The 17,247-nt window shown below is 45.6% G+C and overlaps 1 protein-coding gene across 3 annotated transcripts in view; it reads right to left on the reverse strand.

The window, feature by feature from the left end:
• Positions 1–17,247, reverse strand: part of ATP6V0A4 (ATPase H+ transporting V0 subunit a4) — a 46,209-nt gene that overhangs the window by 1,358 nt on the left and 27,604 nt on the right. For 2 of the 3 annotated variants that reach the window (XM_061166429.1, XM_061166430.1), the window contains exons 15-20: positions 14,774–14,892; positions 12,069–12,285; positions 11,087–11,188; positions 4,870–4,980; positions 2,315–2,432; positions 317–488 (exon numbers count right to left, since the gene is read on the reverse strand). In XM_061166429.1, coding sequence (XP_061022412.1) covers positions 317–488; positions 2,315–2,432; positions 4,870–4,980; positions 11,087–11,188; positions 12,069–12,285; positions 14,774–14,892 — 839 coding nt within the window. The remainder of the gene's footprint in view (positions 1–316; positions 489–2,314; positions 2,433–4,869; positions 4,981–11,086; positions 11,189–12,068; positions 12,286–14,773; positions 14,893–17,247) is intronic. The other variant, XM_061166431.1, reaches the window with a different exon arrangement.

A 17,247-nucleotide genomic window follows, 5' to 3' on the forward strand; every position in this document is an offset into this window, starting at 1 on the left:
TTTCCAATCCGTCATCTTACCAATAGTTAGGGTGTCCCTTATTTTGAAGCCAATTATAATAACAAATGAACATTTCAAAGGAGTGAATGGGAACTAACATGCCTTTTAGAGCAGTCAGTGTGTGTGTGTGTGTGTGTGTGTGTGTGTATAAGACATCATTTAATGTTACACCAAGAAGGGACTTAATTAAGGTTCCAAAATGGCACGGGAGTTGCTAACATCACACAACAGGTCAGGATTTGAACCCAGTCAGCTAGCCCTCCCTCCCATCCACCCTCTTTCCCGAGAGCATATCTACGCTACAAGCAGTTCATACCAGTGCAGCCGCAGGGCATGCAGGAAAGCGGAGAGGCCCTCCATGATCAGAAGGATGGCTACCGTCAGAACAGCGAACACAGCAAAAATGATGAAGACCCCAACGAGTCCTCCCCAGCCTCGTATGCGAAGGCCAATGTTCATCACCATTGTCCAGAGCACTTCAGACAGTTCTGCCAGACACAAGAGAAACACTCTCAACCACGTGGTTTATTGGGCAAATGCAGATTACCCTCATACAGTAATCCTGGATCTGCACACCCTACAATTCAGCAACTCCACTCACAGTGGAGAACGTGGGCATCTGCACCCTAGGTTACCTGCCTACAGTCATCTACAGCAGTTTTGGAGGAGTTTCCATCAAGAGGACAAGTATATGATGGCACATTATTCACCAGTGAAGGTGAGCAAATCATAGCTACTGGCAGCAACATGAAGGAACATCTAATGCCAAAGAAGTGAAACACAAAAGAATACATGTAGTATGATTTAATATGTACTGAATTCAAATTCATATATTAAAGCCCTAACCCCCAAGTGATGGTACTTGGGAGATGGGACCTTTAAGAACTGAATAGGGGGACCTCTCTGGTTGCCCAGTGGTTAAGACCTTGCCTCCCAAAGCCGGGGCTGAAGGTTTGATCCCTGGTTGAGGAACTAAGATCCCACATGCCTTGCAGCCAAAATACCAAAACATAAAACAAGCAGTGTTGTAACAAATTCAATAAAGACTTTAAAAATGGTCAACATCAAAAAACAACTTTAAAAAAAAAAAGAAATGATTAGGGTTAGATGGGGTCACAAAGGTAGGGTCCTCATGATGGTATCAGAGCCCCTTATAAGAAGAGACACCAAAGAGCCCTCTCACTCCCCCTTCCAGGGAGATACTATCATCACAGGAGTGTGTACAAGAAAACAAGCAGCCAAAGCAGTCAAGACCACACTAACTCTGAGCACCTGCTTTTCTGCTGTAAATCAATAACCAGGCTCATTTTCACTGCTTTGGTTTCTATTTATTTAGCACACACTTTGGCCTGGCTTCTCTGTTCTTGGCATGATGCCCAGGGCTGGGAATGCAGAGTTAAAAGCCAGGGTCCTTACCTTTCAGGAGCTCACAATCTAGTAGGGAGACAGGCTAACAAGACAGGGTTACAATCTGTACTAGGTCAGAGCACCTCCAGAACCTAGGGAAGGGCACCTTCCAGACTGGGGGCCAGGGAGGAGGACCACCAGCAAAGGTGCCAACCATGCTGAGTTCTGGAGGAGGAATGGGACATCCGGCTGGGGAGAGGGTTAAAGAAGGGAAGAATATTACAGGCGAGGGGGCTGCAGGGCAAACACACAGGGGGCCCAGATGGCGTGGCATCTTCAGGAGCCTCAGGGCAGTTCCTCGTGGCCACTGCACAAGAAATGGGGAGGGGGGTGGGCGTAACAGAGAGCCAGTCGGGGCACGGAGGGAAACACCAAGAGTCAAGACTGGAGACGTGGGCAGAAATCAAGAGTGATTTTACAAAGTAAGTCCATGAGTCAAGATTCCAGATTTAAGTCATTCTTGGGGCTTGCATCTTTACCAACAAATACAAGTGGCCTGTAGAAACTAGGAAAGGCAAGGAAATAGATTCTTCCCAAGAGCTTCCAGAAAAGCCAGAGTTGCCAACACCTTGTTTTGAAGCCTTCGGCCCTCCAGAACTGTAAGATAGTCAATTTCACAGTGTTGGAAGCTGCTGTGTGCTATGCTTAGTCACCCAGTCACGTCTGCTACATTCGTGATAATTTGTTACAGCAGCAACAGGAAGCTGATACAGAGGGTAACCATTTCAGCAACACAAAGCCAGACCTACTGAAAAAAAGTCACTTCTACCAACACTTTGAAAGAAGAGCCACTCTTCTCGCAAGCACACCAGAAACAACCCAGAAGGCACTTTCGCCTCCAAGTACATTGCATCTGTTTCCGAAGGGACGTGTGATGGTCACCCTGCTGGGCGGCCCACTCACTCACGTGCATGTGCCAGACTGAGGGCCCAAAGCCGGAGGTAGGAGGCTGTGTTGGAAATGCAGCCCAGGCAGTACTCGATCGTGTGGATGGCCTGGTGCACAAAGACGTCTCCAAAGTTGAACTGAAAGACAGAATTTCTGATGTTACTCTATCAAGTACTTTCTACGCGAACACGTACGTTACAAATGATACATGGAGAAGGCCTGGGCTCTGCTGTGAAGACATTTCTAGTTGAATGAGGGGGAAATAGGTAGAGAGATCACAGTAACATAGGAATGTCTGGTGAAAAATGAACCTTAGCCAAAGACAGGTCTGGCTTAGTCCTGGCTCCTGGGAGGCAGTCTCAAAACCCTTGAGATTTCCCAAGTGAAAGAAAAGTCTATATTCAAGCTGCACTGGTCCCTGGGACCACACCTCATTGTCTTTGCTAATGAGGTATCTATACAGAGGCCTTTGGTAGTTTAAGTGGGAGCTGGCCTCACCTGAAAGACCAACCATGTGGTTAGAGACTTGAGACTTTGAGCCACATGTTGTCAACCCAAACCCAGCTCCAGGGAGGGAGCTGGAGATTGAGTGCAACCACCTGGACTGCACTTGGGTCAGTCACGCCTACGTAATGACACCCCAATTAAACATGAAACACAGAAGCGGTGTGAGCTTCCTGAGTAAGCAACACAGTAACACAGCCGCATGTCAAGGTCAACGCCAGGAGAGCCGTGCGTCCCTAAGGACACGGGAGCTCTGCGTTCGGAACCTGCTAAGCAACACAGTGACACAGCCGCATGTCAAGGTCAACGCCAGGAGAGTCGTGCATCCCTAAGGACACGGGAGCTCTGCATTTGGAACCTTCCAGGGTCAGGTTCCGCTGATGTGCCTCTTTGGAGGATTGTGCAGACTTCGGCTGTAAATAATACTGCAATTGAAAGTATAGCATTCTCCTGAGTCCTGTGAACTGTCTACAAATGACTCAACCCGAGGGAATCTGAGGGCTCCCCACCCCCAGACTTGTGACTGATGTCAGAAGTGTTGGGTGGACTTGGAAGTCTGGAGATGTGTGCTGGAGATGTTAACCTGGAGCTGGGCTAATCGCTGGTGAGGACAGACGTGGGGGGAGACCTGGAGAGGGGTCACGGTAACATAGGAACGTCTGGCGAAGAATGAACCTTAGTCAGAGAGAGGTGTGGCTGAGTCGTGTCGAGCCTGTATGTCCTTTGCCCTGGGAGACCCAGGTACGACTGTACTGCGGGAAAGAGCCGTCCAGCAGAGGCTGGAGTTGCCCCTACAAGGGCAGCCGGTTCATGGAGGAGCTGGCAGGGGCACACCGACTGGATATATCCTGAGGCGAACGAGGAAGATGGCTGAGGGAGGTTGTACAAGACAGGCTGGGGCTTGATGAGTCAGAAGATGTGTGGGCTGGATTCTAAAACATTCCAGCAGGTCTCAAAGACCTGCTAGTATCAATCACCACTAACAAGGGTTACTCTATATATCTGGAATCTTGTTGGGAAAACTTTCCATGATCCAATTTTTCAGTAATTCTGACTATCCATTGGTACAAATGAATACTTTTTTAAAAAGTAATTAATACCACAAATGGAGCTACTTATAGCATCTCTCAGGCCTCACAGGAACCCTCTTTCCACTCCAGAATTAGAAGACAGCTCCAGTTAAAACCCCCAACCCGGGGTTCAGGACTGTGGGTGACTTCAGTCATGGGATAAAAACAGTCAGCTGCCTTCTCTGGGGAAACATGGCACATTCCCAAGGAGCGGAGTGGCTGCCCTTGGACAGAAAGGGACAGGAGGCAGGAGAGAAGAACTCAATTTGGGAATTCATGTGCGAGGCAATGTCACAAAGATAAGTGAACAAAGTCGAGAAAGCCAGGGTTGAGGCAGGAGCAGGCGATGGCAGCTGCTCAGGCAATTAATTAATTACCCACCTCTTGCTTCAAGATAAATAAGGGACCAGATTTGGGCTCTGCGGTTGTTAAGTGAGGGCACTGATGGGGAAAATAAACCAGCAGATTCCCAGCGGCACAGCTCCGAGCCAAGGAGTCCTCAGTAACATTTAGGAGCTTCTATGTTACTAAACTTGAAGCCGATATGCACCTCATACTCAGAGCAGTACCTGGGCAAAATTTAAAAATGCCCCTGATTGGTTGGTAGGTAGCTGTAAACTCAAGTGCTCCCCCTTCCCTGGGATCTCCCCAACTCCCCATGACTTAGGGATGACAAGGCCACCACCAGCAGGGTCCTCCCAACCCTCCCAGCTTTACTGCTTAAGTCCAATCTAATGGGCTGGTGCCCACATACTACTGGCTGTTAAATACGTGAGCATCCTCCCTGGCTAGAACTGACCTCTAGAATCTGTACAAACTGCAAGCCTGCATAGGGTGTCAAGTCCCAAATACCTTTTCTTTAAATAAGCCATTTTTTCCCTAATATTTTGACTGTACAGCTTCTGGGCTCTCAGTTCCCTGACAAGGGATCAAACCCAGGTCATGGAAGAGGCGGCGCCAAACCTTAACCACTAGGCCACCAGGGAGCTCCCTTAAATACCTCTTGATCGTCCTCATCCTGAGCCCCGTGGACGCCTGCAGAAGCACCGTGACCAGAGCTGTCACCTTCAGAGTCCTCCGTGGTGTCTTCCGGGATCCTGGAGGCCTGCAGCTGTCAGCAAACAAGAACATGAAATGTCAGATTCACTTTTAGGATCACCAACATTCTCTATAAAATAAAGGCGCTCACTTACTATTAGCTATGTTCCAGGTACTGTTCTAAACTCTCCATTATCTCATTTAGGCTTTGTAACAATGTTTTTTATGTAAACACAATTATCCCCTCATTGTACAGAAAAGTACACTACGGTACAGAAAGGTTAAGAAATGAACCCACAGGATTAGACAGCTAGCGAAGGCTAGTTAGTGGCAGAGTAGAGTCAGTAGGCAGTCTGATCCGGGGCATGTACTTTTCTCCATGGTGTTCCAGAAGATGCCAGATTAATCATGCTCTTTACAATACGCCAACAGTCTTGTGACCCAAACAGCCAGATTTCTACAAGCAAATCTAACCAGGAGGGATTAATGAGTGCTACTGTCTGAATGCTTGTGACCCCCACAAAGTTGATGTTAAAATCCTAACCCCCAAAAATGGAACTATTAGAAAGTGGAACCTTTGGAAGGCACTTAGGTCATGAGGGTGGAATCCCTGTGAATGGAATTAGTGCCCTTATAAAAGAGGCTTCAGAGAGCCCCCTAGCTCCATCTGGTAAGGGCACACAGAGACGATGCCAGCAGTAAACCAGGAAAGTGGTCTCACAAGAAGGTGATGATATTGACACCCTGGTCGTGGACATACAGCCTTCAGAACTGTGAGCAATAGATATCTATTGTTTTAGCCACCCAGGATGTGGTATTTTGTTACACAGCCCAGGTGGACTAGACAATGACTTTTCCAGCACAGACACACATTTTAAAATAAAAGCATTACTTTATAAAAAGAGCTAAGAGGCTTCCCTGGTGACTCAGTGGTAAAGAATCCATGTGCCAATGCAGGAAATACGGGTTCGATCCCTGATTCAGAAAGATCCTACCGGGGAGCAACTAAACCCATGTGCCACAACTACTGAGCCTGTGCTCTAGAGCCCAGGAGCTGCAACTGAGACCATGAGTTGCAACTACTGAAGCCCGTGTGCCTAGAGCCTGGTCTCCACACGAGAAGCCACCATAATGAGAAGCCCAAGCGCTGCAACTCGAGAGTAACGCCTGCTCTCCACAACTAGAGTAAAGCCCATGCAGCAATGAAGACCCAGTACAGCCCAAAATAAATAAAAATAAAAACTTATAATAATTTTTTTTAATAGCTAAGAAAAGAATTCAAGGGGGAAAAAATCTAGGCGTAGTTGCCATTCAATTTGGCCTGATTTTATCCTTGAGTCTGAAAAGAATATTGAACTCAAGTCACCCTGAAACTTACTGTCCCATGGCCAAAGTTGTTCCTAGAATGGTTTCACAGGTAGGGTATTGCAAATTAGGCATGAAAGCATCTTTAGCTTTCTGTCTTCAGCACATCTGCACCTAATATTTGCAGACCTTTAGGCCAGGGTACAAATGAAAGTCCACGTGACACATGTTTAAATATTTTTAGGTATAAATCAAGCCAACAAAGTCCCAAACAAAGTATATTCTGGCTTCTATCTAGGCAAATAAATTCTCACAAGAGCTTGGAGAGCCAGGTGCAAATTCAGGATAGCTGGCCCTGCCCCTGGCATGTCGCCCTTCCCTTCTCACCTCTGATTTCATCTCACAGCATAGGGACCATGGCCTTGTGGGCACATGTGTGGGCACTCCCACCCCAGATGTCTACGTCCCACCCATACTCCCCCACAAACTGCTGCTCCTTGACCACACCAGGGTCAGCGGTACCCAGTGGTGTGGTTGGCCCTTTGTATGACCCATAAGTGGGCTTGAGTCCCTCTGGACAGGAATTCCAGGGTGCCGGGTATCAAGAGGGGGCTCTGGGTCAACCTTTTCCCTTGGCCTTGTGGTTCCTTGCTCCATGGTGAGGAAAAGAACTCAAGTTAACATTACTTTGTCTTCTTGAAATCCTATTTTCTCTGTCAACTTAAAGAAGACAATATCAAAGAAGAAATGGAAGAAAATTTTTCTAGTTCCATCCCCTAAATGCCAGCCTTCTCTGGACATATCCTGAAATTGTTTCAAGTAAGCATAAACAATTGTGTAGAAGTGTGATCTGGGGGACTTGATAAATCTCACTGACTCTTTTTCCCATTCAAAATATACTGTTCTACACCCCCTAATAAACATCTCACAATGTCTGAGCTGGATACTATCTGAAATAAAATAGTAATTAATTTTAAATTAGCTACTTGCACCTTTCTAAAAACACATAAAACACAGGTGCAAAAAGACAGACACAGGTTGTGGACAGCAGCACTATGTATTAATTACTAACACTGGAAAAGCCAAAAACACTACCAATACTTTGATTCTTTAAAATTGTGGTGCTGGAGAAGACTCTTGCAAGTCCCTTGGACAGCAAGGAGATCAAACCAGTCAATCCTAAAGGATATCAATCCTGAATGTTCATTGGAAGGACGGATGCTAAAGTTGAAGCTCCAATACTTTGGTCACCTGATGTGAAGAGCCGGCTCACTGAAAAAGACCCTGATGCTGGGAAAGATTGAAGGCAGGAGGAGAAGAGGGTGACAGAGGATGAGATGGTTGGATGGCATCATCAACTCAATGGACATGAGTTTGAGCACGCTCTGGGAGACAGTGAAGGACAGGGAAGGCTGGCGGGCTTCAGCCCATGGGGTGGCAAGAGTTGGACAATACTGAGCAACTGAAAAACAACTATCAATACATGAATAGATAACTAAATTGTGGCACATCCATGCAAGGGAATACTATATGCCAATCATATACATATAATCTCTCAAATATAATATCGAATGAAGGAAGATTCAAAAGAAGGCACAGTGCATGATTCCATTTAAATAAAGTTCAAGAACAGGGAAAACTAACTACAGTGTTAGAAATCAGGATAATGATCAACCTTGGGGCAAGAGGGGCAGGAAGCAGGCACAAAGGGGCTTCGGGGCCTGATGATGCTCTGAGTCTCCACCTGAGTGCTGGTCACACAAGTGTGTTCATGTTGTGATACGTCACTAATATGTGCCCTTATCAGTTGTGTACTTGTATATGTGTAGTCAGTCAGTTTAGTCTCTCAGTCGTGTCCGATTCTTTGCAACCTGGTGGACTGCAGCACGCCAGGCCTCCCTGTCCATCACTAACTCCCAGAGTTTTTTCAAACTCATGTCCATTGAGTCGGTGATGCCATCCAACCATCTCATCCTCTGTCACCCTCTTCTCCTCCTGCCTTCTATCTTTCCCAGCATCAGGGTCTTTTCCAATGAGTCAGTTCTTCACATCAGGTGGCCAAAGTATTGGAGTTTCAGCTTCAACATCAGTCCTTCCAATGAACACCCAGGACTGATCTCCTTTAGGATGGACTGGTTGGATCTCCTTGCTGTTCAACGGACTCTCAAGAGTCTTCTCCAACACCGCAGTTCAAAAGCATCAATTCTTCCGTGCTCAGCTTTCTTTATAGTCCAACTCTCACATCCATACATGACCACTGGAAAAACCATAGCTTTCACTAGACAGACCTTTACTGGCAAAGTAATGTCTCTGCTTTTTAATATGCTGTCTAGGTTGGTCATAACTTTTCTTCCAAGGAGCAAACGTCTTTTAATTTCATGGATGCAGTAACCATCTGCAGTGATTTTGGAGCCCCCAAAAATAAATAAAGTCTGTCACTGTCTCCCCATCTATTTGCCATGAAGTGATGGGACCAGATGCCATGATCTCAGTTTTCTGAATGTTGAGTTTTAAGCCAACTTTTTCACTCTCCTCTTTCACTTTCAAAAGGCTCTTTAGTACTTCTTCACTTTCTGCCATAGTTTCTTCTTAGCTTTCTGCAGGGACCCAGCATAATAGTATTACAAAGGAGACTGAGGAAATGGGACCTCTGCTCACATCCCCTGAGGCCCATCAGAACAAATCTGTTCACAATGTCTATGTATTGGGCCTCTTTAAGGTTTCATAGAGGGAACTGGGAAGGGGCCAAATAATTCCATTATGGAATCATCTCGTGAATGGAGGTGGGAGGAAATGTTTCTAACATGAGAAAGGACCACCTAATCAGCCTAAGGAATCAACCCACAGCCCTACACTCCAAGGGCCAAGGAGACAGACCTCCAAGCAGTCCTTGGGAGCAGGTCCCCCGAGCCAGTCTAGGAGGTACCATCCAAGGTGGCAGACCACAGAAACACCTCTACTTCCTTCCCCATTGTACAAGTCATCCGTGGGGAGAAGGGAGAAATCCATCACTTTGAGTTCCACCACTATTTAAATAGTTTTGCTGAGCAAAGAATAAGACAAGCTATGGTTTGAGATTCCCGGGGCTCTGGACAGCCAGCAGGAACCCAGCCCTTGGATTACGGGCAGGTGGAGCTTCTAGGAAAAACAGCTGCATCTATGTCTGCAGAAAAGACATTTGCCACCTTCCTTTCAAACACTAATCACCTATTTGGACAATGGTCCACCTCAGCTCTCCTTCATCATCTTGGTCTCTCACCAATTAACCAAACAATAAACAGGTATTCTTTGCTTTGCCTTCCTATGTGTTTATATCCCACATAAATTATATTTCAGACAGGCTTTAGATCTAGTCAAGGCTGGCAGGAAAGAGTGGGAGGGGCAGGTGATTTAGAAAGAGGGCGCCACCTAGGGACGAACCTCCTGAACTTCAGCCTCATCCGACCTAGATCCCTGACACAAAGGTCGGCCAGGTCAGAGTTTAGAAAAAAAGGTTTATCTAAATATATTCACAACCACTTAAAATACATGTGATCTCAGAACAGCCCATTTAATCTTTTGCACTATCAGAGGGAAGCAGAGACTGATCATTTCAAACAGCACCTGTGTGTCATTTCTAGACTCAAAAGCTTCCTGGACAGTTGATCTTCCTTATTCCTATTTGATTTAGGCAGACAGTAAATTCTTTATCACCCCCTGAATAAACTTGAGGCTTGGGAGAAATTCAGACAAAAGGAGGAAGTGGGCTGAAACTGGTGTTTGAGAAATAGAGTGAAAATCACAAATAAACAAGAACGGACTTATTTGAATTTGTTTACTCCTCTAGTTTCCTCACATGATGTGTAACATAATATAGTGCATGCATGCTAAGTCGATTCAGTCATGTCCGACTTTTGCGACGCTATGAACTGCAGCCCACCAGGCTCCTCTGTCCATGGGATTCTCCAGGCAAAAATACTGGAATAGGTTGCCATGCCTCCTCCCCAGGATCTTCCTGACCCAGATTGAACCCTTGTCATATTATGTTTCCTGCATTGACAGGCAGATTCCTTACTACTAGCACCACCTGGGAAGCCCAACATAACATAGTAAAAGCCCACAGCTTTATGAAAAACAATGTTCAGTACACACTAAACCTGTAGTATAAGACTTATTTTTAACTGAAAAGAAAAACACATTCAGACACCTAGAGATTATTAGCCAACCCTAGACTCAGCACACACACCCCAAGCACAACTCACAACATAAGATTTAAATGTGACCATTAGGCTGGACCATAAGGAAGGCAGAGTGCCTAAGAATTGATGCTTTCTAACTATGGTGCTGGAGAAGACTCTTGAAAGTTCTAGGGACAGCAAGGAGATCAAACCAGACAATCCTAAAGGAACTCAACCCTGAATATTCATTAGAAGGACTGATACTGAAACCTTCAATCCTTTGGCCACGTAATGCAAAGAGCTGACTCATTGGAAAAGATCCTGATGCTGGCAAAGACTGAAGGCAGAAGAAGAGACTGGCAGAAGATGAGATGGTTGGATGGCATCATCGACTCAATGGACATGAGTGTGAGCAAACTCTGGGAGACAGTGAGGGACAGGGAGGCCTGGCGTGCTGCAGTCCACGAGATCGCAGAATTGGACAGTACTTAGCAACTGAACAACAATTATGCTGGAAACGAGATGACCCCAAAGAAAAGCTGAGCTCTACAGAAGGAAGCATACCTGGGGTGGGCCAGTTCATTACCTCACCACCCTCACCTCAGCAGGCCCTTCAGGCCCTGGTAAACCCAGCATTATCTCTAAACCCCTGGCTTAAATTTCCAGGGAACCCGCATTCCTACCCACAGTGAGGGAACTGAAGTGGATGGTGCTTACCTGGGATTTCCGATGGTTGGCTCTAAGGATAAACGGCTTAATCAGAAGCATCCACGGCACAGAGATCAAAGCCATGATAACAAAGAAACTCTGGACTTCTTGCTGAAAGACCGAAATGGAAAGCTCTTAGCATTTCAAGCTGACTGTACAGCATACTTTATATGATACAAATGATCAATATATGGATCAACTACACATGATCAATACACACGATCAACCACACTTCATTTGAAGAGATCAGAAGCGTTTCAGTGGACCCATTAGCCAGCCTTCCCATCATGGGCTATTCCCACTGCAGAGAGAGACCTGTCAGTCTGGCGGTGTGGGGTGTCCACTCACGGCAGGCACAGGGATCAAACGCGTGTCTCCTGCATTGGCAGGATTTTGTTTTATCACTGAACTACCTGGGAAGCCCACCAAATATTTATCTACTGGACTGTGGCATGTGGGATCCAGCTCTCTGACCAGGGATCTAACCTGGGCCCTCTTGCACCAGGAGTGCAAAGACCCAGCCTTTGGACCACCAGGGAAATCCCATGGACAGAGGAGCTTGGCGTGCTATGGTCCATGGGGTCTCAAAGAATTGAACACAACTTAGCAACTAAACAACAACTAGAGTTTACTTTTATAATAAAAGATTATTCCATTTTAAGGTACTATTTAGACTTATAGTTTCAAGCCAATCAATTTGAAGGATTATTTTTCTCTTTCTTCACAGACAAGGTACAAGCCAATTTTCAACCCCATGGCTATAACCCCTCAGGTGCATTACCCAAACAGAAACCACTGGAGCTGCTTCAGAGCACTGCCCTCAGCATGTGGACAAGTCATTCAATCAGGGCCTTCTGAAATCTGAAGAACCGAACACGCTGGGTGCTGAGATGGCTCAGTCTTACAGATAATTTACTCTCTGCAAAACCCAAGAGCAGGAGAGATCTGACATAATCGAAATGCTTAAAAGAAAAAGAAAGCCCAGAAGTACCTGATGTTGGTACAGAGGTACATTCGAAGGGTCCTTGTAGTTAAATAGGAACATGTTGATGAAGTGGATAAGGATGCTCGGGGCTCGCCGGGACACAAAGACGTTGAAGGAGCACCATTTGAAGATGATCATGAAGACCAGGTATCCAAAAAGACTCAGGATAAAAATCATCTCAGGGATGAACTGCAGAATGATGTTCAGAGTGTTTCTGAAGAACCTGGGGGTGGAAAACACACATACAAGACAGAACATTGAAGGAATGCCAATCACTCACCATTCTCTTCAAAGTACCAAGTGTTGTTTTTTTTGTTTTTTGAACACTGCATCCTCTCTCCAGGCAAGTAGTAATGATGCATGGATGGAAAAATGAGAAAGAAAGGTGCTTTTGTACAAAAGGGTCAGAGAGAACCAGGGTCTAGAAGGTAAAGTCATGAGGCAAAGAACAGGTTCACACTGACAGCTGGTGACCCAGCCACAGCTTCCTGTGCAGACCCAATTCATATCTACACAGTCAAGGGCATAAGGATACAGACGCAAGGCTTGACAGCTATTCTCAAAAGGATGCTCTAAGACAGGTGTTGGCCAACAACAGCCCATGAGCCAAACTGCGCCCATTACCTAGTTTTGTACAGCCTGGTTTTTATATTTTTTAATGTTTTGGGGAAAAGCAAAAGAATAATATGTTATGACACATGAAAACTATAGGAAATCCAAATTTCAGTTTTAATTAAGTTTGACTGGAACACAGTCACACTCATTTGTTTATGTACTGTCTGTGGCAGTGTTCATTCACACTACAACACTGGAATTGAGTAGCAGTGACAGAGACCACCTACCCTGCAAAGCCTAAAATGGTTATACCTGGCTCTTTACAGAGAATGTTTGTCAGCTCCTGCTCTCAGACACAGAGAGAGTCCCACGAGTCTAAGCTGGGGGACCCCCAGGTAAAACGTCAGAAAGACATCAGTTTTAATTATAAGAGCTATTGCAGGGAAAATGGAGACCTCATGATAAAGCAGGATTGAGAGAGATAGTTGAGGCTGGCCTGACACACGATGCTAATCACAGTCCACCCAGAAAGTCCTTTCTGGTTTTATCCTGGTTTTACCTCTCATGTAATTCTCACAGCCCTTTCAGGCAGGCAGTAGTACCAAGGCACTGTCATTCGCTTATTCTCTAAATAGTTCTTATTTTTCAGGTAGAACCATGTGTCTAGTCTATTGGTTTTCCAATAGACATGGGTCACCACATGACTGGCTCTGGTCAATGAAACGGGAACGGAGGTGGCATGTGTTACTCTGGGTGGAAGCTTAAGAGTCAGTGTGTAACTGACCACTCTCTCCTGCCACGGCAACAGGCAACTTCGAGGAGGTGGCCGCCCATCAGCCCTGGTCCCAGTGTGAGGATAAGATGAGCAGCACCCCCAGTGGCCCACCATGACATGTATCATGGTCTGGAGGCACTGAGAGTTGGGAGTTGTTTGTTACTACACAGTAACTGACCCATTCTGACGCCTCTATTGCCACTCTGCGGAAGAAAACGATCACAGACACGTTCAGCAACACATCTACGATCACACAGCTACAAGCGTGTCGAATCTCTGATTCTAAACCCTGCATCACTTCTGCAGTACGGTACTGACCTCCTGCAGGTGGGTTTTGGTGGATCACAGACACGTCCAGCAACATGTCGATGACCACACAGTGACGTGCGCTGTGTGTGCTCTGCTCGGCCGCTTCAGTCGGATCTGACTCTTTGCGACCTAAGGACTGCGGCCCGCCAGGCTCCTCTGTCCACGGGATTCTCCAGGCAAGAATACCGGAGTGGGTTGCCATTCTGGATGTCAAATCTCTGACTCTAAACCCTGCATCATTTCTGCAGTACACTACTGACCTTCTGGCAGGTGGGTTTTGGGGATACTGACAAGCTGCCATGTCCACGAAGGGTTTCTAAATGGGCTGTTTTCAAGCATTTACAACTTTAGCACAAATATACAAGTTTGAGAAGCTTTGGTAGAGATAGAGCAAAATGGAAAGGAGAGATGGAGAAATTAACCACCAAAGAAGTGAAAGAGAGGCTGCTGCCAGTATGAAGAAATGATACCAAGTGGAATTCAGGATCTGAGGGCACTCTGGCCCGAATGCAGTGGGGCTAAGCCCAGACATAGCACCACCTGAGGCCTGGCGGGTTGCGCACACAGAACACTGTGGCTGCAGCCCATGGGGCTGCGAAGAGTCGGATACAACTACGCGGCCAAACAGCAACAAGGACAGCATTGCAGGCTTGCAGTCTCTTCTGAACTCTCTAATATTTCTGAGGTGAAAGGTGCACTCAGCTCAGGAGAAACAGAGGTATCATTTCTGGCAAATCAGCTTGTCCAAGCTCAAGCCAAGAGACCCAGGATGGTAAAGAATCTGCGTGCAATGCAGGAGACCCAGGTTCGATCCCTGGGTCAGGAAGATTCCCTGGAGGAGGAAATGGCTTCCCCACTCCAGTATTCTTGTCTGGGAAATCCCATGGACAGAGGAGCCTAGTGGGCTACAGGCCATAAGGTCACAAAGAGCTGGACACGACTGAGCAATTACACTTTCACACACTTTAGGAAGGAAACTTACAGATGGACACAGGACCGAACTGGTGGCTCTGTCACCACTCATCACCAATGTGGTCAGACCAACAGGCAGAAAGTTCATCACGAAACCTACCTGTAATTGAAAAGGCTGAGAATAACACCAAAAACCATCTGGACAATTCCCAGGATAACTGACATCTTCATCTTATAGGAGTTCAAAAACGTCAGCTTGTTTGAAGCCAAGTTCCAAATCTGGAAGGGAAACAAGACAAGAAGCACATGAGACCAGACGGAGGAAGCAGCACTGATGTGCACACGCTGCCATGTGCAAAGCAGACCGCTGCTGCCAGGCTGCTCTCTGACACAGGAAGCCCAGCCTGGGGCCCTGTGACGACCTAGAAGCGGGGATGGGGAGGGGAGGGAGGCAGTGTGTGGGTGAGTACGGCTGATCTGCACTGTTGTGTGGCAGAAACCAACACGAGATTGTAAAGTAACTTTCCCCAAAATTAAAGAAAGAAAAAACATGAGACCAGAGTCTAGAAGGCACTAGAGCTATGTTTGCTCTGAGAAAGTCACTCAGGAAAGCACTTCTTCTGCCCTGATCAACCCCCTTGGCATCGAAGCTGCACCAGGCTTGTCCTGCACCCTCTGCTTATCCTTTCGCCTGCCTGGCTGGTCAAAACCCACAGGATCACTCAACACGGTGACGGCAGGGTTACCTGTACACTTTAGACCCAGCCTGGAAAAGCTAAAAGTGTTCATGGGTAAGTACCAGGCACATACTAAGCCCTTTAAGTATATTTATCTCATTCAATTCTAATAAAAACTCTATGAGATAGTTTTAAGTGATTCCATTTTACAGAGAAGCATATTTACAAAATATCAGGGAGACTAAGTTATTTACACATTCAGGGAGAAGTAATATAATAGCAAATGGGGCATTTATTCTGTATGCACCAGACTCTTCTGGGTGTTTTACCTATAAAATCCATTTACTCATCGGAGAAACTCTATAAGGACTATTATTATACCCATTTTACAGACGAGGAAAGAGACACAGAGATGATAACTTGCTGAAAACCACATAGCAAGTAAACAGAAAAGCCAAGATTTAAACACAGGCTTTCTGATTCTAAATCACAGGCTTTTAACCACTGTGTAATGTTCATTTATTATAAAATATTTACAAACACTTTTAGAAAGTCCCCTCAGCTCTGATGCTCAAATATTTTGCAATTTGATTCACAAATAGATGCTCAACAGTTAATCAATGCAGCTGTAGAAATTTACATTATGTAAAAATCAAACCCTTCATTAATATATATAAGTGCTATTAATAATATAAGCACAGAAATGTTCTATTAAAGAGATTATCTCTGGGGAATCAGATTGTAGGAACAGGAAAGGCAAGAAAGCCAACCCATTTTTAATAATTTTTGCATTATGTGGAGTTTTAATCACATGTATTGTTGTTGTTCAGTCACGTTCTACTCCTTGCCACCCAATGGACAGGAGCACACCAGGCTTCCCTGTCCTTTACCATCTCCTGGAGTTTGCTCAAACTCATGTTCATTGTGTTGAAGATGTATTATTTTTCTTTATAATAAAAAGAATAAAACATTTCAAAAATCTAAATGTTACTAGGAAAAAAATTATTATTTTCAACACCCCGCCTTGCCTTTCACCCTCACATTTTTCTCTCTAACTAGTGGGCAGATGACAAAATTGAATGCAGAGTAGAGACTAAACCATTTCCCAGGTAGCTTAGTGGTAAAGAAGCCACCTGCCAATGCAGGAGACACAAGAGATGCAGGTTTGATCCCTGGGTTGGAAAGATCCCCAGGAGGAAGAAATGGCAAGCCACTCCAGTATTCCTGCCTGGAAAAGCCCACGGACAGAGGAGCCTGGCAGGCTAGAGGCCATAGGGTCGCAAAAGAGCTGGACATGACTGAGCATGCACGCAGAGACTGGATTACTCAGTTTTGAAAGGTTAAATACACTATTCTCCCTTTGTCTGTGAGGAGCAAAATTGGGCAGATGGGATTTGCTGATGCATCAGATGGGGGCTGTGAAGGGAACAGAAAGGACAGTAGAAACAATGATATTCAAAGGAAAGGAAGGTCAATCAGACCTTAAAAATCACACCCATCTATACTCCTCCTCTGCCCGCCTGCTACTCGTGAAACTCCTAGAACCAAAGATAAAGCCTTCCAGTCTATAAAAATAACAACTTGCATTTATTTTTAGCACCTTGCAGCTTACAAACAAGCCTTCAAGGACTTAACCTCTTTTGATAAAACTTAAAATGCAAGTGTCAAGTAAAAACCAATCCTGAGTGATGCTTGCTGTTTTTATGAGAGAGGGGAGGTAGGCAGAAAGTGGGAGAACTCAAAACTGAAGAGAGGGTGAACCCCAAGAGAGGAGAGATCAGAGAACCAATTTTAGGGCCAGTATGATCCCTCAACTAAAAGACACTTGTTCTTGCAAGGAAAGCTGTGACAAACTTAGCATATTAAAAAGCAGACATCACTTTGCCAGCAAAAGTCTGTATAGTTAAAGCTACGGTTTTTCCAGTAGTCATGTATGGATGTGAAAAATTGGACTATA

This window comes from Dama dama, chromosome 18 (genome assembly GCF_033118175.1).
Source record: "Dama dama isolate Ldn47 chromosome 18, ASM3311817v1, whole genome shotgun sequence".
Lineage (NCBI taxonomy): Eukaryota > Metazoa > Chordata > Mammalia > Artiodactyla > Cervidae > Dama > Dama dama.